The sequence below is a fragment of the Gorilla gorilla genome, chromosome 5 (genome assembly GCF_029281585.2).
Source record: "Gorilla gorilla gorilla isolate KB3781 chromosome 5, NHGRI_mGorGor1-v2.1_pri, whole genome shotgun sequence".
Taxonomy (NCBI): Eukaryota; Metazoa; Chordata; class Mammalia; order Primates; family Hominidae; genus Gorilla; species Gorilla gorilla.
Genome location: NC_073229.2, coordinates 195,324,135 through 195,349,958, shown reverse-complemented (window position 1 = coordinate 195,349,958; position 25,824 = coordinate 195,324,135). Strand labels below are relative to the sequence as shown.

The 25,824-nt window shown below is 56.1% G+C and overlaps 1 protein-coding gene across 1 annotated transcript; it reads right to left on the bottom strand.

The window, feature by feature from the left end:
- Window positions 1-91: 91 nt before the first annotated feature.
- On the bottom strand, window positions 92-24,398 carry LOC115930119 (double C2-like domain-containing protein beta). Its single transcript, XM_055392017.2, has 8 exons — window positions 24,202-24,398; window positions 18,621-18,695; window positions 16,508-16,617; window positions 15,842-15,968; window positions 10,263-10,420; window positions 2,572-2,653; window positions 1,629-1,725; window positions 92-1,033 (listed from the first exon to the last, which is right to left on the bottom strand). Exons 1-8 carry the CDS (start codon window positions 24,319-24,321, stop codon window positions 897-899), a joined length of 906 nt encoding a protein of 301 aa, XP_055247992.1. The 5' UTR covers window positions 24,322-24,398; the 3' UTR covers window positions 92-896.
- Window positions 24,399-25,824: the final 1,426 nt, after the last annotated feature.

Here is a 25,824-nt window from a genome sequence, read left to right as displayed (position 1 = left end):
CCTCCCCTGGAGAGGAGACCCTGGGTCCACAGCACCCCAGCCCCATTGGCTTTCTCTCTCCAGGCCATTTTAGACCACTCCCACTGCCTGGACTGCTTTTAGAAGCCCCCACTCACCCTCCATAGGCCTTACGGAAGCACCGCCTCCTCCAGGAAGCCTTCCCTGACCTCCCGGCAGAGTCAACAGAGCCCACAGTACTTGCAGACTGGCCAAGCTGGTCTTGGTATTTCTCACCCCAGTTGGAATGGTTTGTTCCCAGCTTCCTGACTAGATGGGAACTCCCTGAGGGCAGGCCCTGTGTCTCATTCACCCCCAGGGCTTGTGGAATAATTGAGTGAAGCATGTGCCAATTTACCCGTCATCAGGAGCCTCCGGGAACTCTGGCAGACTTTCGGCCGGCAGGCCCGCTTCTTCCATCTGCCCAGCAGCGAAGGAGATGAGGGATGCAGTCAGGCTTTCTTGGGCTGGAGCAGCCAGTCTTCAAGGTCCCATCCTCCACCTGTCTGTCTGCTCACCACCTCCCTCCTCTGTTCCCACTGTCTGCCAAGGCACCCCCACACTCCTGTCCTCTCAACCAGGGCTGGCCTCTAGAAGGGTCTTTGCTCCCAGATGGGCGTGTCCCCTTCCCCTGGGCAGGTGCTGAGGTCTGTTTCCACCACCGGCCTCTTGGGCGCCAGAGGGCTGAGAGCCCCCCACCCCAGCTCCTTGCCCTCCCCGTCCCAGAGTGGCTGAGCCCTCCACATCCTCCGAGCGGGGACTGCAGTGGCTCTGTGTCCAAGCAGGGGTTCTGGATCTCCCCCAGTGTGGGGGCCACAGGCCTTGGTGGCTGCTGGGGAAGCCCGGGGCCGGCCGTGCTGGGCGCAGGTGGCGGCAGGGGTAGCAGTGGCGGGTGGGCATCAGTCGCTGAGCACGGCCCCTGGGAGCTCGCTGGTGAGCGTGTGCCAGGGCTCGATGCGCTTGTCCTTGTTCTTCAGGCAGTCAAACCAGTGCTTCAGGCGCTCCCCCTTGGCGTGGATGCCCAGAACCACACCACCTGCAGGAGGACAGGAGGGGCAGCTGGGGCACAGGGACCCCCAACTCCCAGGCGTGGGGCCCATGCCCCCTCCCAGGTTCTGTGCTCGAAGGCCAGCCTCTCCCACTGCCCGCTGGGTTCTGAGCATGAACAGGACCTGACCTCCATGCCACACTCTGGCCCCGTCAGGGCCCAGCCATCCTGTCTCTCTTCCACCAGGGCAGGGATAGGGGCAGGGTGCAGAGGCAGCATCAGGGGTCAAGGAATGGGGGCCTGAAGAGGGGAGAAAGGGCCAGGCAGCCCCACTATGCGCAGCCACCAGGCCCACTGGGAATTTGGGGCCTCTAGGGCTCAGAGTCCAGCCCGAGGCACTGCCCATCATTGTCTCTTGTCTGTGCTCCAGCACAGAGTGCTGTGTGACCCTCCCAGAACTCCTTCCATCTCTGGGTCTGTCTCTTCCTGGGGCACAAGGGTCAGGCTGGAGAAGGTCTGAGGCCCCTGACCTAGGGGCAGGTGGTCCGTGGTTCCAGCTTTCCCCATGGACCAGGAAAGAGGGGCTGTGGCCTGATCCAGGACAGGCACACAGTGAGACGGTGTTCCCACTATGCCCCCTTACCAATGAAATCGTTGGATTTTCCAATGTCGTAATCCCAAACGGTGACCTCCAGGGACTTCTTGGCCAGGTCCCCATGCTTGATCTTGTAACAGAACTCCTGCTGGCAAGAAGGGAGTGTTAGGGCTGATGCCACGAGGCCTGGGCCTCGGCCGGGGGCCAGGAGGGGTATGAGGTGTAGGGAAAGAGGAGGGACGGGGGTGATCAGTGCTCAGAGTGGATGAGGGGTGGATGCTCACATGTCTCGCCCACTTCCCCCTGAGCTCCACTGGGGTCTTCAGGGCCCCTGTCCCCTCGCCCGCTTGCTCCTTGTCCCTGAGCCTGCTCTCCCCACACCCCGGGAGCCTCCTGACTGCAGAGGCACTGCACGCCCCACAGTCCTTGTCATCCTGGGCCTCTCTGGGGCCTGGCTTTGCTGACCCCTCCCTTCTCTGTGGGACCCTCCCTTCCATCCGGGGTTCCCCTCACTCTCTGGAAGCATCTTCTCGACCTCCCCTGCCTGCCTCTGGATCACTGGTGTGGCGTGGGCTCTACCCAAGGCCCCTCTGCTCTTCTTTCCTTCTTGTTCCTTGGGGGGAATCCGCATTTCCAGCCATACTTGCCGCCTTGGGCGGAAGACTTCCTGGGGCCCCAGGGTGTCTCGAGTCCCCTTGCCCCACACAGAGTTTCTCCCCATCTTTCTCACCCCCTCTTTGCCCTGTTGCCTCCAAGAGGAACCCAGGACTCCCCTCAACACTTCCCTCCCCCCAGCCCTACATCCGACAAATCCTGCCAAGAGCTTTCCAGGGGTCCCTCAGCTCCCCTGTGTCTGTGGCTTGGTGCGGCCCCTCCCCACCGTCTCTGACCACCCTCCCCATCCCGCCATGACCTTTTGAAAACCCAGCCACACCCCCACTGCTGTGGGGCAGAGGAATGGCCTTCATGAAGCTTCACCAGCCCCTCACACCTCATTAAACTCCAGGTTCAGGGTTTTTTTCTTCACCGCTGTCTTATGTTTGGATTTCTTGTCCACATCTGGCCTCAGGTATCTGGAATTACATCCAATGGACAGGCAGAGGATGGGGACATGCTATGGGGTATAGATCAAGCCAGCAGGTATTCAAAGAGCTTTCTGTCCCTGGAGAGAGATTCCTGGGCCCTTCTTTTGTCCTAATCATTGGATTTTCCCAACGCTATTTTGTGGCAAAGGCGAGACGTTGTTTTCGAGAAGCAAGTGGTCCCTTCATCCATCGCACTTCTGTTCACACACACATTCCTGAAGTTAACCCTGGGGGCGCCCTCCATTCCCCTAGGAAAGGGGTTTTTCCTCATTTCTGGAAGTCTAATTTTCATAAAGCTCACGTTTCCCACCAGAACAGAGTTTTTAGCAGAGTTGGTCTCTTGTTCAAACTTCTTTTTTTTTTTTTTCAGATGGCTGACTGCAACCTCCGCCTCCCGGGTTCAAGTGATTCTCCTGCCTCAGCCTCCAGAGTAGCTGGGACTACAGGCATGTGCCGCCATGCGCAGGTAATTTTTGTATTTTCAGTAGAGACAGGGTTTCACCATGTTGGCCAGGCTGGTCTCTAGCTCCTGACCTCAGGTGATCCACCTGCCCTGGCCTCCCAAAGTGCTGGGATTACAGGCGTGAGCCACCACCCCCGGCCTCAAGCTTCTTTTATAAAATAGCAGATTTATTGAGATATAATTCACATATCATAAAATCCATCCTTCTGAAGTGTAAAATGCAGTAGCCTTTAGTAGGCTCCCAGAGTTGTACAACCATCACCACTACCTCCATTGGAGCTTTGAGGAAGGAAAAGACCTTTTGTGCAGTCACAGGGAGGCCACCTAGATGTTCTTCCCTCCACAGCCACTAAGGCCTTAGACTCTGATGCAGAACAGCTGTCTTCCTCTGAGGCTCAGAGAGGGGGAGTGACTTGCCCAAGGTCACACAGCCCGCAAGCACAAGTGTGGTGCTTGAAAGCCAGGCTCAGACTCCTTTCTCTATGACAGGGAGGTCATATGCAGGCTGGAGAAGGGGACAAGAGGTCCCCAACTTCTTTGCAAAGCTTCTCACCCTGTTCCTGCATAGATAATTGCATGACAATTGCCTTGTCCCTGCTGAATGTGCTCTGGGGTCTCTGGGGTCTCACCCATGACCAACTCCCTGGGCCTGGCACCAGGGAGCTTAACAAACATCTGTCCAGCGAATACCTGCATCCCTAGGAGTGAAGCCAACGCCCAAAGACACGCCCATGTCCAGCTTAACCTGCATCCCTAGAAGTGAAGGCACCGCCCAAAGACACGCCCATGTCCAGCTTATTCTGCCCAGTTCCTCTCCAGAAAGGCTGCATGGTTGACACACAGTGCCTGCGACAAAGCTGAATGCTATCATTTAAAAACTCGTTGCTGGTTTGACAGGCAGAAAATGATATCTCATAGTTGCTTTACTTTGCATATTTTAAAATTGTGACTTTCATGGCATAAATAATACTGGTTTATTACAGAAGCACTAGAAAATGCATGTGGACAAAAGTTGGGATTAGGAGAGAGAAATGAAGACATATGTCCACACAAAAACCTGTTCATTGCAGCTTTCTACCATCACCAAAAATTGCAAACAACCACACGCCGTTCAACTGGGGAACTCATCAACAACAAACTTGTGGTGTACCCACACAATGGAAGACCACTTAGCAACAAAAAGGACCAAACTCTTGGTACATGCAACTGACAGATGAATCTCAAACGCATTCCTCCGTGTGAAAGAAGCCGGACTCACAGGGCAACACACTATCTGACTGTTTCATGGGAAAGTCTGGAAACCGCAACACTATTGAGACAGAAAACAGGTGAGTGGTTGCCTGGGGCCAGGGAACTTTCTGGGGTCATATTCTCTATGTTGATTCTGGTGGTGGAAACAAGACTATACTAGCCTGGGTGATACAGCGAGACCCCATCTCTACCAAAAAATTAAAAATTAGCTGGGCATGGTGGTGCATGCCTGTAGTCCCAGCTATTCACAGTGCTGAGGTGGGAAGATGCTTGAGCCCAGGAGTTCAAGGCTGCAATGAGCTATGATTGCACCACTGCACTTTGGCCTGGACAACAGAGCAAGACCCTGTCTCTAAAAAAAGAAAAGAAAAGAAAAACTCACTGGATATGAATGATACAGGTTGAGGATCCATTATCTGAAATGCTTGGACCAGATGTTTTGAATTTTGGATTTTTTCATATTTCGTAATCTTTGCAGTATATTTACCAGTTCAGCATCCCTAACTCAAAAATTCAAAAATCTGAAATCCCAAACGCGCCAATGAGCATTCCCTTTGAGCGTCATGTCGGTGCTTGGAATGTTTGGGGTTTTGGATTTACAGCTTTGGGACGCTCAACCTGTACCTCAATAAACCTGATTTAAAAAAAGTTTGGGGGGATTCCCCTAAGCCCGCCACCCAGAAACAGCAGATTTCCTTAGTTACTTACTATGCTCCTTGGCCATTTCTCTACGTATTGGTATTGTGTCTGCTGTGAACTGTCCTTGGCCTGTTTGGTGACGGGTGAGGAGCAGGGACAGAAGGGTCCTGCGTGCCCTGCCTTCACAAGCCCCTGGAAGGAAAGTTGTTTTGGGATCTCTGCACCCTCAGCCTGGACAACTTGTGCCCATCTGGTGACCCCTCACTCAGCCACCAGACTTCCACGACAGGCTCCAGCCTCGGCACCTTCAGCCATGGACAGTTCCGCCAGCGTTGCCCTCTGTTCTGCTATTTTCTCTACCAGAAGTGCCCTTCCCTCCTCATCTGACCACTCTGGGGAGATCCCTCAGCACCCTCCCTGAGCACACCCTACTCTGGCACAAGCCCACCCTGCAAAGCCCCTGAGGCCCACCCTGTGGCGTCTCTCCCTCCCTTGCTGTCAGGACAGTGGTCCTGGCCACCGGGGCTCACAGAGCCGCCCTGTGCCGTGTACCTCTGAGCCCTCTGCACAGTGCCTTCTGCTTGCCTGTGGCTTTGAGAAGAAACCCCTTCTGGTTATACATAAGACAGCCAGAGAAGGGAGTTGCCCAGGGTGGCACAGCACGTTGCTGCCAGTTACTGCCATTTTCGCTGGCATGAAATGGAGATAACAACAGGAGCGACCGCACAGGCTGCTGAGCGCGTCACACGCAGCCATCGCGCAGCTCAGGGATATTACGTGTAACTTGACATGTCAGCGATTGTCACAGGCACTGCTACTCCTGGGGTTTTCCATCAAACCCTCAAGAGCTGGGCCTGGGGTCAACTTCCAGCCTGGGGAAACTGGGGCAAGTATCACCAGAGATGAGCTTTATAAAAATAATGGTGCTAGCTGGGCATGGTGGCTTGCACCTGTAATCCCAGCACTTTGGGAGGCCGAGCTAGGAGGATCGTTTGAGTCCAGCAGTTTGAGACCAGCCTGGCCTATACGGCAAAACCCAGTCTCTACAAAAAATACAAAAAACAACTAGCCAGGCATGGTGGTGCACACCTGTAGTCCCAGCTACTCAGGAGGCTGAGGGGGAAGGACTGCTTGAGCCCAGGAGTTTGAGGCTGCTGTGAGCTGTGATCGCATCACTGCATTCCAGCCCGGTGACAGAGTGAGTCACTGTCTCAAAAAAGAAAGGAAGAAATAAAGAAAACAAATAAAAATAATAGTGCAGACAAAAGGCCTTGACCCATCTAGCTTTGGCCCTCAGCATCAACCGCTAGATACGTCCCTCCCTTTCTTCTGGGGCACAGGTCACACTCTCTTCCAGGTCTAGGATGCAGCTGAGGGGTGCCCCTCTTACCATCTAATCTGTGCCCTTATTTCCTCTGCTTTAGTGAGGAAGAGGCCCCTGGTCCATGAAGGGGCCTTTCAGAGATGGGGACCCCTGAGGAGCCCTGAGCAGCAGCCCTCGTGTCTCACCCAGGGTGTCTGAAACAGACGTGGAGGTCTCAGGTGAGGCGTGGCTCAGATATAGGGAGTGGCCCACAGCTCGGCCTGTCTTTGAAAGGCCACGTGACCTGGCCCACGGCTGGCAGGTGGGACCCAGCCACAGGGGTCCAGCAGCACCCACAACAGCCACCTGTGGCAGGGAGGAGCTTGTGGTACAGTGGACAGGCCCTGCCCAGATGGCCCCCCACCTGCCTGTGGAAGTTGACCAGACCATCTGTCACAGCAGGTAAGACTCTGCTTTCTGGGCAACCCAGCAGGTGACCCTGGAATTCCTGTCCATCTGGCAGGTGGGCATTGAAACTGGTTTAAAAATGTCACACCATAGGCCGGGCACAGTGGCTCACGCCTGTAATCCCAGCCCTTTGGGAGGCCAGGGTGGGTGGATCACTTGAGGTCAGGAGTTCAAGACCAGCCTGGCCAACATGGTGAAACCCCGTCTACTAAAAATACAAAAATTAGCCTGGCGTGGTGGCGCATGCCTGTAATCCCAGCTACTTGGGAAGCTGAGGGATGAGAACTGCTTGAACCTGGGAGGCAGAGGTTGCAGTGAGCTGAGATCACGCCACTGCACTCCAGCCTGGGCAACAGAGTAAGACTCTGTCTCAAAAAAAAAAAAAAATCACACCATTTTGGCTTCAGATTGCATATCCTCCTGCAAGGATATATACGCATGAGATTCAAGTCAATGACAAGTCAGAAGAAAAAACACATATATACGCAAACCAGTATCCTACTGTGTGTGTCGTTTGTTGTGTTTTTGACAGCTGTCCATGTTACAATAATTCCTCTAGTTCAAATTTATTCATTTTTAACTTCATAGTACCACATTCTACACACTGCCCATGTCCCCTCAAGCTTCCCCTGGCTCCTGCAACCACAAATCTAGTCTCTGCCTCTGTGGGTTGACCTATTCTGGACACTTCATAGAAATAGAGTCCTGCAACACGTGGTCGTCTGTGTCTGGCTTCTCTCGCTTAGCATCTTGTTTTCAAGGTCCTCCCACCGTGTAGCATGCACCTGCTACACTCCTTCTTAAGGCTAATATTCCACACACCCGCTACACTCCTTCTTAGGGCTGATATTCCACACACCTGCTACACTCCTTCTTAGGGCTCATATTCCACACATCTGCTACACTCTTTCTTAAGGCTAATATTCCACACACCCGCTACACTCCTTCTTAGGGCTGATATTCCACGCACCCGCTACACTCCTTCTTAGGGCTGATAGTCCACACACCTGCTACACTCCTTCTTAGGGCTCATATTCCACACACCCGCTACACTCTTTCTTAAGGCTAATATTCCACACACCCGCTACACTCCTTCTTAGGGCTGATATTCCACGCACCCGCTACACTCCTTCTTAGGGCTGATAGTCCACACACCCGCTACACTCCTTCTTAGGGCTGATATTCCACACACCCGCTACACTCCTTCTTAGGGCTGATAGTCCACACACCTGCTACACTCCTTCTTAGAGCTGATATTCCACGCACCTGCTACACTCCTTCTTAGGGCTGATATTCCACACACCTGCTACACTCCTTCTTAGGGCTGATAGTCCACGCACCTGCTACACTCCTTCTTAGGGCTGATATTCCACACACCTGCTACACTCCTTCTTAGGGCTGATAGTCCACGCACCTGCTACACTCCTTCTTAGGGCTGATAGTCCACACACCTGCTACACTCCTTCTTAGGGCTGATATTCCACGCACCCGCTACACTCCTTCTTAGGGCTGATATTCCACTGCAGGGACAGACTTCATTTGTGTATCCATTCATCAGTGGACGGACGCTTGGGGTGTTTCCACTTTTGGCTGTTGTGGATAGTGCTGCTATGAACATTCCTGCACAAGTTTTAGGATGGACATGTTTTTCTTATCTCTTGGGTATATAACTAGGAGTGGAATTGCCAGATCAAATGGTGATTCTGTGTTTAACTTTCTGAGGAACTATCAGCTGCTTCCCAAAGTGGCCATCCCATTATTGTCATATTATTTTTATTTGTTTATTATTATTTTGAGACAGTGTCTCGCTCTGTCACCCTGGCTGGAGTGCAGTGGTATGATCTCGGGTCACTGCAATCTCCGCCTCCCTGCAATCTCCGCCTCCCAGGTTGAAGTGATTTTCCTGCCTCAGCCTCCCAAGTAGCTGGGATTACAGGCGCCCGCCACCACACCCAGCTAATTTTTTTGTTTTTAGTAGAGACGGGTTTCCCCATATTGGCCAAGCTGGTCTCAAACTCCTGACCTCAGGTGATCCGTGCGCCTCAGCCTCCCAAAGTACTGGGATTACAGGCACTAGCCACTGCACTCGGCCTAATTTATTACTATTTTTAACTGTAGAGACAAGGTCTCAGTATGTTGCCAAGGCTGGTCTCAAATTCCTGGGTTCAAGCAATCCTCTCAAGTAGTTAGGACTACAGGGACATGCCACTACACCAGGCTAATTTTTAATTTTTTTGTAGAGATGGAGGTCTCACTATGTTGCCCAGGATGGTCTCAAACTCCTAGCCTCAAGCAATCCTCCTGCCTTGGCCTCCCAAAGTGTTGGGAATGTAAGTGTAACTCACTGCACCTGCCACATACAATTTTTAAAGTGACAGAAATATGATCATGGCCATGGGAATGGTGGCCCTAGAGCTGTGCCACGAGGAGTACTGGCCTCTTCATGGTGCCAAGATGTCCCTGAGGCCTTAGTCACCTGGGTCCTTGGTGTCCCCTAGGTCAGGGCCATCCCTCTGTCATTCCCCCTCCCTGAAGCACCTGCCCCTCCTTTCTGCTGAACTAAATTCCTCCCCAAGTCTCACTTTTCCAGAGTCTCCCTGTGAGCTCACACTCATACCTACCTAGTTTCTGAAGAGCCCCGAGCACTGACGGTAGTCACTGTGGCACCTGTAGCACCCTCTCCAAAGGGTCGCCAGCTCCTGCCTGGCTCTCAGAGCTACACAGCCTCTCCTGACCAGGCTCACAGCTCCACAGCTCTGTGGCCCAGGCCACCTGGCATGGCCCCCTGAGTTAGTGTCTCTCCCTGGGCCCACCATCAGCCCTGTTGGTAGAGCTGGGTGGACTCTTATCCGCATCTGTGGCCCCAGTATAGGGCTGGGCAAATGTGGGCAGTTGCAAAGGCCTGGCAGAGTTCCTCTGCATCCTCCCTCAGCCTCCTGGCTACCCCTGGCACTGGCCCCACCTTCTGTCCCCTCCTCCGACTCATGGCCCCTCCTGGGCCCCTCAGTCACAGAGAGGCCTGGACATAGCATCAGGTGATAACTAATATCTGCATGACCCTGGGAAGCCACTCAGCTTCTCTGTCCCTCAGTTTCCCCATCTGTGAAATGGGCTGGCCATGCTTAACCCCTGGAGTTGCCAAGGTAGCCCATCAGGGAACACGGCGCCCCTGTACCTCAGGCACTCCCTGGGTGCCTGCCACCTGGGACCACAGAGCCGGCACACGGACCCCCGTCCTTGGAGGTGAAGACGTGGCAGGTGCCCCTGTACCTCAGGCACTCCCTGGGTGCCTGCCACCTGAGACCACGGAGCCGGCACACGGACCCCCGTCCTTGGAGGTGAAGACGTGGCAGGCGCCCCTGTACCTCAGGTACTCCCTAGGTGCCTGCCACCTGGGATCACGGAGCTGGCACACGGACCCCCGTCCTTGGAGGTGAAGATGTGGCAGGTGGTCACATGCAAGGCACACTCACGTTTTCACGTAGGGGTCCGAGTAGCCATTGGCGTCCATGGCGGCCAGGTGGGTGCACTGCACGACGCCTACCAGCAGGCCCTGCTTCTGCGAGCTGTACTTGAGGGAGATGAGGATGCGGCCCCGCTCCTCCAGGGACTTGTCTTCGGTCTTGTCCACCTGTTGGACGGGACGGTCACTCAGTCCTCACCTGCTCCCACCCCTCTCTTGGCCGTCCTTGGCCTCCTCTTCCTGAGCCCGCCCATCCAGCTGCTGCAGCCGGGCCTGGTCACAGTCCCTGGTGAGTGGCCTCACTGTGAACTCACAGCCCTTCTGTCATCTCTTCCCTTCCAAGGGCTCTTCCAGGGCTGGATCTCACCCACACCCTCCCTGTTCTTGGCTGCATGTGGCCTACGGTGGCCTTCACAGCCCAGCAAGGGCCAGCCCAGGGGTTGGCAACTGCAGCCCGGGGGCCAGATCAGGCCCGACGCCTGGCTCTGTGTGGGATGTGAGCTAAGCATGGCTCTTACCCTTATTTTAAACAATTTCTTTTTCAAAAAAATAGAGACAGGGGTCTCACTATTTTGCCCAGGCTGATCTCAAACTCCTGGGCTCAAGGGATCTTCCCACCTTGGCCTCCCAAAGTGCTGGGATTACAGACATGAGCCACCGTGCCCAGCTGGTTCTTACTTTTTGGAATAGCAGAAAGAAAAATGAAATGAAAAATATTTTGTGACACATGAAAATGACATGAAATTCACACTTCAGCTTCCATTAACACCATGTTGTTGGAACGCAGCCTTGCCAGCTCCGTGATGCTTCTCTATGGCTGCTTTTGCCCTAAGGACAGAGCTGCATGGTGGCCACAGATTGCGAGGCACACAGAGCCTAACATTAGTGCTAAGCGGCCCTTCACGGGTCTGCAGCCCCAGGCCTGGTGCGCTCGGCTTCCGCGGACGGTCTTCCACCAGGTCCTCCTCACAGCCCGCCCTGACTTTCCCTTGGCTTTGAAGCCGGGTCCCACCTCCACACCTTTGCGCACCCTTAATCCACAGCTCCAGCACCCTCCTCTGACCTCCTCAGTGTTCACCGTTGATAAGTTCCTGGTCCTTCTGGGCCTGGGGGGCTTTTCTGACCCTCAGGGTGGGTTGGCCGTCCCCTCTGCGCGCCCACTGCCTCGGGTTTATCCTGTCATGGCCCGGTGTGGCCCCCTGCTTCCTCAGGGGTCTGCCCCAGCCCCTAAGTTCCTTGAAGTTGGAACTCTACCTGTAAATTTTGATTTTGACAGAGTCTGACTCTTGTCACCCAGGCTGGAGTGCAGTGGCACGATCGTGGCTCACTACAACCTCTGCCTCCCGGGTTTAAGCGATTCTCCTGCCTCAGCCTTCTGAGTAGCTGGGACTACACAGTCTAATTTTTGTATTTTTTGGTAGAGACAGGGTTTTGCCATGTCTGCCAGGCTGGTCTCGAATTCCTGACCTCAAGTGATCCACCCACCTCAGCCTCCTAAAGTGCTGGGATTACAGGTATGAGCCACCGCATCCAGATAATACCTGCGTCATCTTTAATACCTCAGGGCTGGGCAAGGGCCTGGCACTAAGGGCCCACTGGAGGCTTGTACTAGTGAAGGCAGGAATGGAGGGACAGATGGTCCCCTGTGCGTTCAACCTCATACAAGCAACTCCAGCCTGGGGGTTCAAAGAAAGGCAGAAAGGTCTGCCCATGACAATGGAGCCTGGTGGATGGAAAAGGGTCACCGTGGCCCCAGTTCCCTGAAGGTGCTTCCTGGAGCCTCTCAGGGTGCTGGATGTGGCTCCCTCAGGAGAACCCCGAAGACAGAGTTCTGGTACATTCCTCACCCTGGAGAAGCTGGGAGCCAGGTAGGGAGCCCATCCAGTGCCTTCCCTGCCTCAGCAGCTGCCAGTGCCTGCCTCTCAAGGCAGATCTCAGCTCCAGGCCTCCCCATCCCCAGCCAGCCTGATGCTTCTCCATTCCTTGCCCTCCCGAGACTACCCGGCTTCTTCCTTCTGGCTGCTGCACACCCCAAACCCTCTCTCCTAGGCCCTCAGCCCACCCAGACAAACCCAGCTTGAGCCCACTCAGACAAACCCAGCTTGAGCCAACCCACACATGCCCAGCTTGAGCCCACCCAGACATACCCAGCTTGAGCCCACCCAGACATACCCAGCTTGAGCCCACCCAGACATATCCAGCTTGAGCCCACCCAGACATACCCAGCTTGAGCCCACCCAGACATACCCAGCATGAGCCCACCCAGACATACACAGCTTGAGCCCACCCAGACATACACAGCTTGAGCCCATGCAGACACGTCCAGCTTGAGCCCACCCAGACATACCCAGCTTGAGCCCTGTGTCCCCCTGGATCCCCTTAGGACTCTAACAGGCTCCTCTCCTAAGCAGCCCCAGCCACCTCCTTTTGCTCACAACCGTGCCCCCTAAGCAGCCCCAGCCACCTCCTTTTGCTCACAACCGTGCCCCCCAAGCAGCCCCAGCCACCTCCTTTTGCTCACAACTGTGCCCCCTAAGCAGCCCCAGCCACCTCCTTTTGCTCACAACCGTGCCCTGCCTAACACCAAAGTGAGTCCCTCTGGCTACATCTAACCCTTTCTGGAGATGAGACTCCTGTGAGGTGAGCAGGGATGTTGAGCAGGGAAGACATACATGCCCCACCGGCCACCTTCGCCACCTCCCACGCCCAGAGCAGACATGGCTAATCGATCCTAGCATTTGCCCTGGGCTCCAATGCCACCTCAGAATCCTTTTCAACACAGTGCTCAGGCAGCCATTCCTGGTGGATCAGGCCAGGCCTGCGAGATCTCGCTATCTGCCGCTCAGGCAGAGCTTTGTGTGAGGGCCTCGATGCCCTGTGCTGCTTGTGTCAGTGTGTGTGGTGTGAAAATTAAACAATATAAACCAGCAGGGGCCAGGCACAGTGGCTCACGCCTGTAACCCCAGCACTTTGGGAGGCCAAGGCGGGCAGATCACTTGAGGTCAGCAGTACAGGACCAGCCTGGCCAACATGGTGAGACCCCGTCTCTACTAAAAATACAAAAATTAGCCGGGTGTGGTGGCGGGCCCCTGTAATCCCAGCTATTGGGAGGCTGAGGCAGAAGAATCACTTGAACCCGGGAGGCGGAGGTTGAAGTAAGCCGACATTGCGCCACTGCACTCCAGCCTGGGTGACATAGACTCCATCTCATTAAAAAAAAAAAAAACCAACCAACCAGCAGGCATATTTTTAGCTCTTTTTTCAGGGGTGGGACATTGTACTTCGGGTTGTTTCATATGAAGACCACTGGGTCTTGCTCAGTATTGCCTTAAAACAGATAATGTTCGCAGACTGTAAATTCTAAAACCTACCGCCAGAGGCCTGGCACAGGGGCTCATGCCTGTAATCCCAGCACTTTGGGAGGCCGAGGCAGGAGGATCACTGGAGGTCAGGAGTTTGAGACTTGCCTGGCCAACATGGCGAACCCCCGTCTCTACTAAAAATACCAAAATTAGCCAGGCGTGGTGGCGCACACCTGTAATCCCAGCACTTTGGGAGGCTGAGGCAGGTGGATCATTCAAGGTCAGGAGTTTGAGACACCTGGGCAATATGGTGAAACCCCATCTCTACCAAATATACAAAAATTAACCAGGCGTGGTGGCACACGCCTGTAGTCCCAGCTACTCGGGAGGCTGAGGCATGAGAATTGCTTGAACTCAGGAGGTAGAAGTTGCAGTGAGCAGAGATTTTGCCACTGAACTTCAGCCTGGATGACAGAGCAAGACTCAGTCTCAAAAAAATAATAATAATAAAAGTACCACCAGAATGTGGCTGTACTGCCAGGGGTGCATCCCCAGCCGCACTCCTGCGGTCACTGTGAGTCCCCGAATGGCACCAATGAGCCGGTAGCGCATCCAGCAACGCCCTGATCATGGCCATGCACAGGGACTCACATGCTTTCACGAACGCACACCACACATGTGGACACACACACTGTCGCACACAGACACGTACTGACGTATGCTCTTACACACAATTCACACACGAGCACACACACACACACACGCTGACACCCCACGTACATACCCACGTGGTTGTTTGTTTATGCCAGTGATGAAAACTCAGGAACACTAAGGCAGGGCTGGTGTTGCTTTTTTTTTTTTTTTTTTTGAGACAGAGTCTTGCTCTTGCTCTTGTCACCCAGGCTGGAGTGCAACGGTGCAATCTCGGCTCACTGCAACCTCCGCCTCTCAGGTTCAAGCAATTCTCCTGCCTCAGCCTCCTGAGTAGCTGGGATTACAGGCATGCACCCCCACACCCGGCTAATTTTTTTATTTTTAGCAGAGACGGGGTTTCACCATGTTGGCCAGGCTCTCTCGAACTCTTGACCTCATGACCCACCTGCCTTGGCCTCCTAAGATGTTGCCTTTCTTAAGTGACATAGACCATGTGGAAAAACCGGGTTACCTGTGGTTAGTGACTAATAATAAAACAAGAAAAGTTATATCCATCACACAAATGTCTGAGGGGGAGAGAATGTGACAAGGAATAAAATTGGATCAAATTCTGCAAAAGTAACTGGGATTCTAGGAAGAAGCCGTGGCCTCAGGCTGACTCGCCCCCGGGGCTTGACTTGGGCTAAGCTCGAGGTGAGTCCACGTCCCCGGGCCCCACTGGGGCTGGGTACACTGGGGACAGCCACCGGGCTCTGTCCTCCCAAACTTGCCCCTTGCCCAGTCCTCTTAGGGGGACAACGTGCCATCGAGGGGACCGTGCCTCCGCCTGTGTCCTGAACACTGGGAGGCTGAGGCCCCAGGATTTCTCTTGACCCCAGTGGCACAGGGGACTCCTGGCTTCACCAGCCCTATGAACCAGGTGAAGGTGAGGCCATAGACAAGGGAGGATGGAGGAGGGAAGAGGGACATAGAGACCAAGACTCAGAGGGCGTAGCTGCTGGAGCAGGCCGGGGGCAAATCTGTTCTGACATAACGTTGAGACAAATGCCATTTCTAGGAAAGGATACTCTGCTGTCTCCTCTGCGTATCTCACAGGCACTCAGGTCTAACATGTTCCAAGCATGCTCCTTGCACGTCCTGTCCACCCATGGTCCCTGCTGAGTCCTCTGAGCGCAGCAAACAGCCCCTCAGGCTTCAGTGGCTCAGGCCCCAAACCTCGGATCTGCCCTTCCCTCACCCAAGGACGTCCTATCTGCTGCCTGCACATCCGGTTCAGAATCAAGCCCTCCTACCGCTGCCAAGGTCAGGCCAGGGTTGTGCCCATCTCTCCCCATCTCCCCAGGCCTCCTGCCCTCTCCTCCCTCTTCTTCAAGCCATCCTGAGCCCAGGCCAGCGAGCCTGGTAAAATGTCATCCCCCGTGATCCCTCAGCTTAGCACCCTCCCGTGGCCACTCAGAGTGAAAGCCAGGGTCCTTCCTCACCTCCACCCCCTTGACTCTCCATGCTCACCTCCCTGGTCTCCCCTCCCCTCTCACTCTGCCCCTCATGAGTCCCATCACAGGCAGGAAGTTCTGCCTTCCCAGCACCTGCCACCGAGCCAGGTACACAGCAGGTGCTCAATCAATCCCCTCACCGGCAGCGGCTTCTCCAGGCAGATGCTGAAGGTCTTGGTGTGGTTGGGTTTCAGCTTCTTCAGGGGCACACGTGTCTCCCCGATGAACTCATTGTGCCGGAATTTGTCCTCGTCACACACAGAGATCCTAGCGGGGGCGGTGGTGAGGGGCACAGCCAGTGCCTCAGATGCACTGGGCATGGTGGAGATGTGCACAGGTAGGGCCAGCCCTGGCTTCTCCTGCCCCAAGCCCTGCCCTCGTCTGGGGTGGGAGACGCACAAGATGCCTGGGCCCTGACAGGGGCAGAGTGTGGCATGATATCAGGCACTGTCCTCATGGACAAGTGTCCTCAGGTTGGAAGAGGGGACAGGAGAAGGCAGAACCAGTGCCAGGAGTAGCCAGGAGGCTGGGAGAGCCGGTTCTCTGGAGGGAACCACCTCCAGCACCCTGAGAGGCCCCAGGAAGCACCTTCAGGGGACTGGGGCCAGGGTGACCCTTTTCCACCCACCAGGCTCCATTGGCATGGGCAGACCTTTCTGCCTTTCTTCAAGCCCCCAGGCTGGAGTTGCTGGCATGAGGTTGAACCCACAGGGGACCATCTGACCCTCCAGTCCTGCCTTCATTAGGAAAAGCCGGGTGAGAGTGGGGGTTGGGGAGGGAGCAGGCGGCCTGGGGCCCTCACCCACCGCAGGGTCTTGAGGATCATGTCTTCATCTGTGATCCCGTAGTAAGTGAGGGTCTCGTTCCATGTGGGGTTCAGAGTGTTACGGAGAGTTTTTGTTCTGAGCTTATTTGCCTGGAGAAGAGAAAAATGATCTTATTAGCATCAAAGTGTGTGTCAAACAGAAAAATGGCCCCCAGAGATGGCCACATGCTCATCTTGGAGCCTGTGAATGTGTTATCAACATGGCCAAGTGGACTGAGGCTGCAGGTGGACTTAGGGTTGGTAATGAGCTGACATTAGAATAGGGAGATTATCCTAGATTGTTGGGTGGCCCAACGTGGTCACAGGGTTCTTAAAAGCAGAAGAATGGACAGAGAAGACAGTCAGGGACGTCACCAAGGAAGGGGGCCAGAGAGATGCAATGGGGCCCCCTGTGAAGGTGGAGGAAGGGGCCACAATCCCAGGAGGGCTGATGGCCTCTAGAAGCTGGAAAGAGCTAGGAAGCTGTGGGCTCCCCGGGCTCCAGAAGGAATGCAGCCTTGCCGACACCTTGATTTTAGCCCAGAGAGAGACCACTGTTGGACTTCTAACCTGCAGAGCAGTCCGAGAGTAAACGCGCTGCTTTAAGCCACGAAGTTTGTGGTCATTTGTTGGCAGCAGCCATAGGAGGCTCATCCAAGGAGGACCCCACCTCCAGCCCGATGCCACGGGGTAGGTTCTGCAGGAGGCCTGTGTGGAACTGGAGTCTCCTTCCCAGGGCATTCCCTGCCTTTGTGGACCGTCCCCTCTGCCTGGAACCCATCCCGTCCTTGGGTCTGCCTCGGGGGTGGCCTCTCCGAGCTGGAATATTGCTGCCACTCCCTCCTCCTGTGCCAGCGGCTCTGAGCTCCTTGTCTGAATCGGTCTGATGCCTGCCACACCCGGCCCAGGCTGGGAGGTCAGACAGCCTGGGCTTCCAATTCCAGCTCTGTGGCAGCATCAGGTTCCCCACTGTGGAAAGAGCACAGGAATCCCTCTCTCCCATTGCTTTCAGGAGCTGTTTGTAAGGAGACTGCTCTTTATAAAACACTAGGGAAAGTCCTGGGGACTTCCTACAACTGGGCAGCCATGCACTGCCGGCTCCAGTCCCACAAATGAAGGGTCACTGAGCACACTTCCCTGGTCATACTCGCTCTTGGCCCTCACATCCCTGAGCCCTTCTTGCAGCATAAGGGCATCAAGACCCGGTGTGGGGAGCCCATTTCTTCCCCAGGAGTAGGTGGTGGGGCACTGCCATTTCTCCTACAGCCCTGCCTTCCCTAGAGAAGGGGGAAGGGCCCCTTCTGGGGTGGTCCTCCTGGGCTGCTGTGGGCCCCAGGCCTACCCATTTAGCCCCCACGTAAACTCAGACTCTGCCCCATGAAATTAAAAATAAAACAGCACTGAAGTGTAGGATGCACAGAAGGAAGTCTAATTAAGTTCTGACTTTCCATGGCCCAAGGTCACCTTGATGCTTTTATTTAACAGCAATTTTTCTCTCTCCTGTCTGAGATGCACCTGTTGTGCTGGTGCCCTGAGCACATGTGTGGTCGGACGCTTGGGTCATCCGGCGTAGGAATGAGGGGCAGATTCTGCCCACTTCATCCCCCTTACGGAGAGTCAGGGCATCCTGTGGTCAAACACATGGGGCAGATTCTGCCCACTTCATCCCCCTTACGGAGAGTCAGGGAACAGCCCATCAACACGTTAGATGCTCTGAGAAGTCCTGTGGTACAGAAACCTGTTTAACAATGTTTCCCCATGTTATTTAACCACAGAGTCCTTTGTTTTCACCTAATAGTAACTTCCAGCTGAGAATGCTTCTTATAAAATGCTGGCCTGGAAATTCTCCTGGGGTTTCCCCAGATCAGCAGGTAGGTAACGCTGACTCGTGAGGTCCCCAGGAGGCAACAGGGTGTGGGGCAGACTGGGTGCTCTGTGTGCAGTTGAATGGTTGAGGTCCCATCAGCTTGCTTGGACTCTGAGGGGAGTGGCAGCTGTGGTCCTCCCTGGGTGCCCGCAGCCCAGCCCAGGCCCCAAAGCGAAAGGACCAGAGTGCATTGCCTGAGGTGGTGGGCGGGTGCAGCTGGTGGGCAGGCCTGGGTGGAACCCCTCACCTTACTGGCTCCTGGCAGCAGGTGCAGCTTGACGTAGGGGTCTGCCAGCCCATTGTGGTCCATTGGCTTCAGGCCCTGGGCAGAGAACAGCAAACGGTGTGAACTGGAAATTGGGGAGATGGAACTGACAGGGCCTGCAGATGCCCTTGTCCCCTGGGTCTCCTGGCTGGGTCCATTCATGGCCCGTTTCACAGAAGCCCCCGGGCCCCACACCTCCAGATGGAGGGAGTGAGGATGGCTCAATGCTGATGCAATCTCCCCTCCCCAAAACATCCTGGCCCAGGGCAGCTGTCATGGGGCCTCTGTCAGGACAGACTTTCTCTTCTCCTCATCCTGGAAGCCAGGTGGCTCCCCCTTCTCTGAGCCTCCCTCTCCACCCCGCTTTGCTCAGGCCCTGCCATCATCCTGACTCCCGTCCCCCATCTACCAAGCATGGCCTCCTGAGTGGCCACGCCCCTCACTGACCCTAAATCCACGTAACCCCGGGACACAGTCCGAGACTAGGCCCCATTTCTGGCCATATTTGTCACAACTCCCAGTCAGTCCACAGAGATCACACAAGCAGACTGGCCACAGAGGGTCCCTCCACAAGATGGCACCCCTCTCTCACTTTGGTTCTTTTAGAAAACCCAGCCACGCGTGCACAGCCAGAGGCACACAGAAGCATGGACAGAGAGGGGCTTTGCTGACCTCAGCAGGCTCTTGTCTCTGAAAATTGCATTTGTTTCCTTCTGGGATGGTGCACAGGGATGCAGGGAGGCAGCTGTGGCATCTGTGGGGGTGCAGCCGGCAACCCCAGGATAGTATTCAAAGGGCTTCTACCCAGCCAGGCCGGGGAGGCAGCTCGGCGGCTCACACCAGGCCCATCTCCAAGGGAAGGCTGGGGCTCCCTCCCAGGCCCACCCCACCTCAGTTTGACGGAGCTCTGGGGGATGCGGCAGGGGCTTCCAACCACCTACTTCCCTGCCACTGGCAAAGGGCAGAGGTTTGGGGGCCTGGCTGGCTTGGGCTCCAGGCTCAGCTCCTGTTCACCAGCTGGGAAGTGGATGAGTTACTTTGCACGCTAAGCCTCAGCTTTATCATCTGTTAAAGGGGTTGGCCGGGCACGGTGGCTCACGCCTGTAATCCCAGCGCTTGAGCCCAGGAGTTCAAGACCAGCCTGGGCAACACAGTAAGACCCTGTCTCTTCAAAAAACTAAAAAATTAGCTGGGTGGGGTGGCATGTGCCTGTGGTTCCAGCAACTAGAGAAGCTGAGGTGGGAGGATCGCTTGAACCTGGGACACGGAGGCTGCAGTGAACCGTGATCGCACCACTGCACTCCAGCCTGGGTGACAGAGTGAGACCCTGTCTCAAGTTAAAAAAAAAAAAAAAGGGCAGGGGTGTAATAATCCCACCTTCCTAGGGCTGGAGTGAGAGGGAGGGAGACCGTGTGGACACAGGGCCTGGCAGGCAGGGTTTGCTCCCTTCCCTGCACGCCAGGCCCCCATGAGACGCCGGAGAAGTGGCTGAGGTCTGCTGGGTGCATCTGAGCTGTGCCCTGCACTGTGGGGCTGCCTCTGGGACAGGGCCTGGCTCAGTGGCCCTACACGTGCTCAAGGTGACAAGGCTGCTCTTCCAAACCCAACTCCCTCACCCTGCCTTGCACCTCTCCCACCAAGTGCCTGAAGTGCAGAGTTCTGGGAATCTGGTGGCCCGGCCTGACCAGGCAGTGCCTGACTGCTGTGTCTTATTCTTACAGTCCTTATACATTTGTTTGTTGTAGCTTAAAATGTTTCCATTTGGGCCATGTTTCCCGACACGTTTCACTTACAAACCTCTGGGCCACCACATGTTCTGGCGTATGTCTTTCCAGTGGCTCTCGTGGTCCCACCTCCGTGCCCCGAGACACCCGTGGGAGCTAGGCTGGGTCGAGGGGCGCTGTCATGCTGGGACGGGAGGGATGCCTGCTCTGTCCTTCAGACCCCGGGACTGTGACGAGGCCCCTGCTGCTGCTCTCTACTCCTCCACCCGGCAGTTCCCTGAGCACCCTGGGCAGCCACACATTTTGCCAAAAGCAAAAGGACCAGCAGGCACTGCCTGAGGCCCTGTCACTGTGCTGCCACCAACTTCTGTGCCCAAACAGGCAGCTTCCCTGGCCCTGACCTGGGGTTCCGCCAGTGCCTCCACCTTCTGTGGGGCTGGCCTCCCATGAAGCCTGACCTCTGTCCACGGAAGGGGAAGGTGGGGAGGCTGTTTCCAGGGCAGGGAGCTGCTAGTGGGGCCCTTGGGCACATGATCCCCAGCTTGGGAGTTGGCAAGAGACATAAACTGATCCCATGGTTTAGGGGTGGGCCTCACGGGAGGTGACGTGGTTTGGCGGTGTCCCCACCCAAATCTCATCAGGAGTTGTACTCCCATAATTCCTACAGGTTGTGGGAAGGACCCAGTGGGAGATAACCGAGTCACAAGGGGAGGTTTCTCCCAGACTGCTCTTGACGTAGTGAATATGTCTCACGAGATCTCATGGTCTGACACTGTCCTTGAGGTAGTGAATACATCTCACGAGATCTGATGGCCTGATAAGGGGAAACCCGTTTTCCTTGGCTCTCATTCTCTCTCTTGCCACCAAACATGTGAGAAGTGCCTTTCACTTTCAGCCATAACTGTGAGGTCTTCTCAGCCATGTGTAATGGCAAGTCCAATAAACCTCTTTCCTTTATAAATTACACAGTCTCAGGTATGTCTTTATCGGCAGCATGAAAATGGACTAATACAGGGGGGATGGGCGGAAGCGGCCCCGGGGGAGGCCCTGGCTGGTACTGGCACTGAGGGAACAGATGGGGGGTCTGGCTTTGAGAGGAGAGCCTCTCCCCAAAAACCTAGCCCTGCCCCGCCCTGGGCCTCTCAGAGGCTGTTGCTGGTGAAGTGTTCAGAAGAGGAGCTTTCTAGTCTGAAGTATCATTCAGCCTGAAAAGGAAGTTTTGACACGTGCTGCAATGGGGATGAAGCCTGAAGACATTCTGCGGAGTGAAAGAAGGCAGACTCAAAAGGACAGATCCCGGGGACTGCAGACTCAAAAGGACAGATACCGGGAGACTGCACTTACATGAGGTCCCTAGAATAGTCAAATCCATAGAGAAGGAAGCCAAATGGCAGCCTCCCCAGGGGCCAGGGGAGGAGGAAGGGGGAGCTGTTGTTTAATGGGCCCAGTTTAGTTTTGCAAGCTGAAGAGGGCTCTGGAGATGGGTTTCACAGCAGTGTGAAGGTGGAAGGTACTTAGCACAATTGAACTGTATGCTAAAAATGGTTGAGCGCTGAGGGAAGAAGTAAAAAAAGGTGGTTGAGGTGGGAAATGTATATCTGTGTATTTTACCACAATAAAAATAAAAAGTCTCCCAGAACTGGTAGTGCCAGGGGCCGCATGTTAACTCATTTAATGCTCACAACAGGCATGTAGGGCAGGGACAACCAACCCTATTTACAGATGGGCAAACTGAGACTGACCCTTCTAAGGGGGGACAAGCAAGGGTGCACCCCAGGGTGTCCAGCCCCCACCCTGGCCCTCCAGAGGCCAGTCCTGCTTCAGCTCACCCACCCTGGGCCCCTCCCCACACCCCAGCCCAGAGCCCCAGCTCTTCCCCAGCCTGCACCACCCCTTCCCTACAGAACTGGATTTACACAGAGAAGGAACTGGGCCTCCCACCCCCACTTCTGATACCTGAGGGATACAGCCCAAAGTGGACACACAATTACATGTGTGCACGCACAGTACCACACATGTACACACAGAGACACACATACAGCCATGTATGCGCATACACACAAACGCACCTGGAGCTGGGAAGGGAAGGCCCTGGTGTCTGGCAAGGAGAGAGGAAGGGGTGGGCTTTGGCCAGAGTGGCCTGGCAGCTGGCACCTCTCCAGTCCCCAGGCCTGGACCACCTCTACAAAGTTGGACAGAGGGAAAGGAGGAAGGGTCTAGCTTGGTCTCTACCTTGGCTCAGCTGGGGTTTGACAAATGCTCAGTTCTGCTCCTAGGGGTGGGCTGGAGCCCCCGCCAGGCAGGGCTGGACATGCCCTGAGTCATAGCATGGGTGGTTCTAGAGGAGAGGGCAGGGGTGGGATGGAGCGTGCAGGCCTCTCAGTGCCCTACCAGGGCCCTGAGGCTGGCGTGGATGGCACTCACACCTACCCATGGCAGTCCACATGTGGCCCAGGCTGGGCTGGGGGACAGCCTGGGGTGGCACGCAGTAGCCTGTCCTGCTGGGTGGCCATGGTGCCAAGGACAGCCCTCGCTGCCAGGCTGGGAGGAGGGGCAGGGGGCCTGCAGGTTGGGAGGCTGGGTGGGGCTGGGCCCAGGCAGCTCTGTGGGAAGCCGCTGGATCTGAGCTGGGCTGACTCAGGCCCTTCCATGGCACTACTACGGAGACTCTACTGGCCATGCAGGCCCTTACCTTGCGAGAGAACATCAATTTTGGCACCTTCCTCCCACAGGGAGTGATGGGGTGAGGGGAAGGGAACAGGACAGTTGAGAACATGGAGCTGACACATGCTTGAGCGGCAGAGCCAGAGGGGAGCACCAGGGGCCAAGCCAGGCTGCAGAGGGCAGAACCAGGGGCCGGGCCAGGCTGCAGAGGGCAGCACCAGGGGCCGGGCCAGGCTGCAGAGGGCAGCACCAGGGGCCGGGCCAGGCTGCAGAGGGCAGCACCAGGGGCCGGGCCAGGCTGCAGAGGGGAGCACCAGGGGCCGGGCCAGGCTGCAGAGGGGAGCACCAGGGGCCGGGCCAGGCTGCAGAGGGCAGCACCAGGGGCCGGGCCAGGCTGCAGAGGGCAGCACCAGGGGCCGGGCCAGGCTGCAGAGGGCAGCACCAGGGGCCGGGCCAGGCTGCAGAGGGCAGCACCAGGGGCCGGGCCAGGCTGCAGAGGGGAGCACCAGGGGCCGGGCCAGGCTGCAGAGGGCAGCACCAGGGGCCGGGCCAGGCTGCAGAGGGCAGCACCAGGGGCCGGGCCAGGCTGCAGAGGGGAGCACCAGCGGCCGGGCCAGGCTGCAGAGGGCAGCACCAGGGACCGGGCCAGGCTGCAGAGGGGTCCACAGGCACCCACAACCCCAGCCCACGTAGTGAGGCTCAGAGGGCCTCTGGGCTCAGGCCCTGGACACCCTGCCTGGAGTGGCATCGGCCTCCTACAGTGGCTCGGCTTCCAGGGTGCAAAGTGGGGTCCCCACTCCTCAGGGCGTCTGGGAGGCCTGGAGGCACCAGCACCCAACCCGCCCTCCCTTGGCCTGCAGGACAGACATCACCCTGCCCCTCTCTTTGCCTATCAGCAGCCCCTCCCCAGGCTCGAGGGTCCTCGGTCCAGGCCTTCATCTTCCCATTCTCATCTGTTTCTTTGCTCCCCGCAATGCCTGACTGTCCAAGGCCTTTCTTGGGGATGGGTATTCAAGAAGGTTTAAAGAATTCCTTCCTGGCCCCACACCCCACACAGCGCAGACATCCAAAAGCCTGGACAGGAACCTGGGGAGTGGTGTGGTCTGGCCTCCCTGACCTAGGCCCTCTCGAGGACCCCGGGCCAGGGAATTTGGGGGCAGGCTGGCGGGGCCTACCTTGGCCTTGGTGATGGTGCAGTGGAGGGCGTTGTTCTCCTGGTCATACAGCAGGCTGAAGTCCAGCGTGCCCAGGGCGGCTGCGGACAGAGGAGGGCACAGGTCCCACCCTGGCCCCATCTTGGAGAGGCTTCGCCTGCCCCTGTGAGACCAGATGAGCCTGGCCTGGGCAGGTGCCACCGTTCCATGGTGGCTGCCACCAACCAAGCACCTGCTCTATGCCAGCCCCTCACCCATCCTCCCAGTCCCACCCAACCCTGGGAAGTCACAATAATCTCCCCACTTTCCAGAGGAGGAGCTGAGACCCAGAGAAGTCAGGTGGGTCACTCCAGTTCCCTGTCTGGCCCAGTGCGTGGCCCACCTGAGCTGGGCACCCAGCCAAAGGAGTTCCTGCCCTCCTGGTGCAACTGCCAGTCTGGGCCCCGTGCCTCAGTTTCCCTCACCTGTGAAATGTCACAAGGATCACACAAGGCGGAGGAGATGAGGCTTTGAGAGGGACAGGCCCTGGCCAGGAAGATCAGCTGATTTGCTCAACAGTCCCCCAGCCAACACACAGGACGGCAGCTCCTCTGTCTCTCTGGCCCATTGGGAACCCTGAGCAGGCTGTGAGGAGCCAGCTGAGTCCTCATACTGCTGCCCCCAAGTCTCTCAATGGCAATGGTAACTCCCAAAAGCCAGGGGGAGGGTGCAGCCATAATTGGGTGCAGCTGCCTCCCTCCCCGGGGGCAATCACTCATAGCAGCTGTGGCTTTCCATGCAGAAGCGGCTCCCAGCATGAAGGCCGAGGTGATGGTGGGGGGCAGAGCTTGGGGGCAGTCCGCAGACAGCAAGATGCACATTCACAGATGGCTTCAGAAGCCCAGAGCCTGCTCCCAGGCTGCAGGGCTGGTCAACTGGTGTCACATTCCTTCATTATTTACGAAGTGTTTACAACATGCCAGACTCTAGGGGATGGACATCTGTGAGGCAGAGTCCCTACCCCAAGGAAAGCACAGCCTAAGGGGAGGAACAAATGGAAATAATTTGCCGCAGTAGAGTCTGGTGAGCCGGGAGCCATGCGGAGCCCATGTGAATTGGGACCACCAGGGAAGGCTTCCTGGAGGAGGTGATGCTTCACCTGAGCCATGAGGGATGAGTAGGAGTTGGCCAATGGCAAAGAGGGGCTGGGGGAGGTGACGATTCCAACCACAGGCCAACCAGCAGGTGCAGGCTTAGTGGCTGGTGTGATCCTGGGATAAGGGAAGGCCAAACTTGAAAGACTGTGCTCTTCAGGCTCTGAGCTAGGCTCCCAACATGGATCTAGATCCAATTACGGCCACACCTGACCAGGCCCACCATGTACATCTCGTCTGCGGCTGCTTTCCTACTTCAGAAGCAGACCCTATGGCCTGCACAGCTGAAAATATTTACAACCCAGCCCTTCTTTATAGAACAAGTTTGCAGATCTCTGGGCGAGTGCTGGGCCCAGGCATAACAAAGTTTCTTGGGTCTGCAGGGAAATTGGCTAATGAAAGGCCACGAGTGTGGAGTGTCCTTTATTCTGAGCTGGTGATGGGAGTGGCATTTGTCTAGATCATCCCCTTCTAACACGGATCAGGCACATGTCTCTGTCTTTGCAGCAGT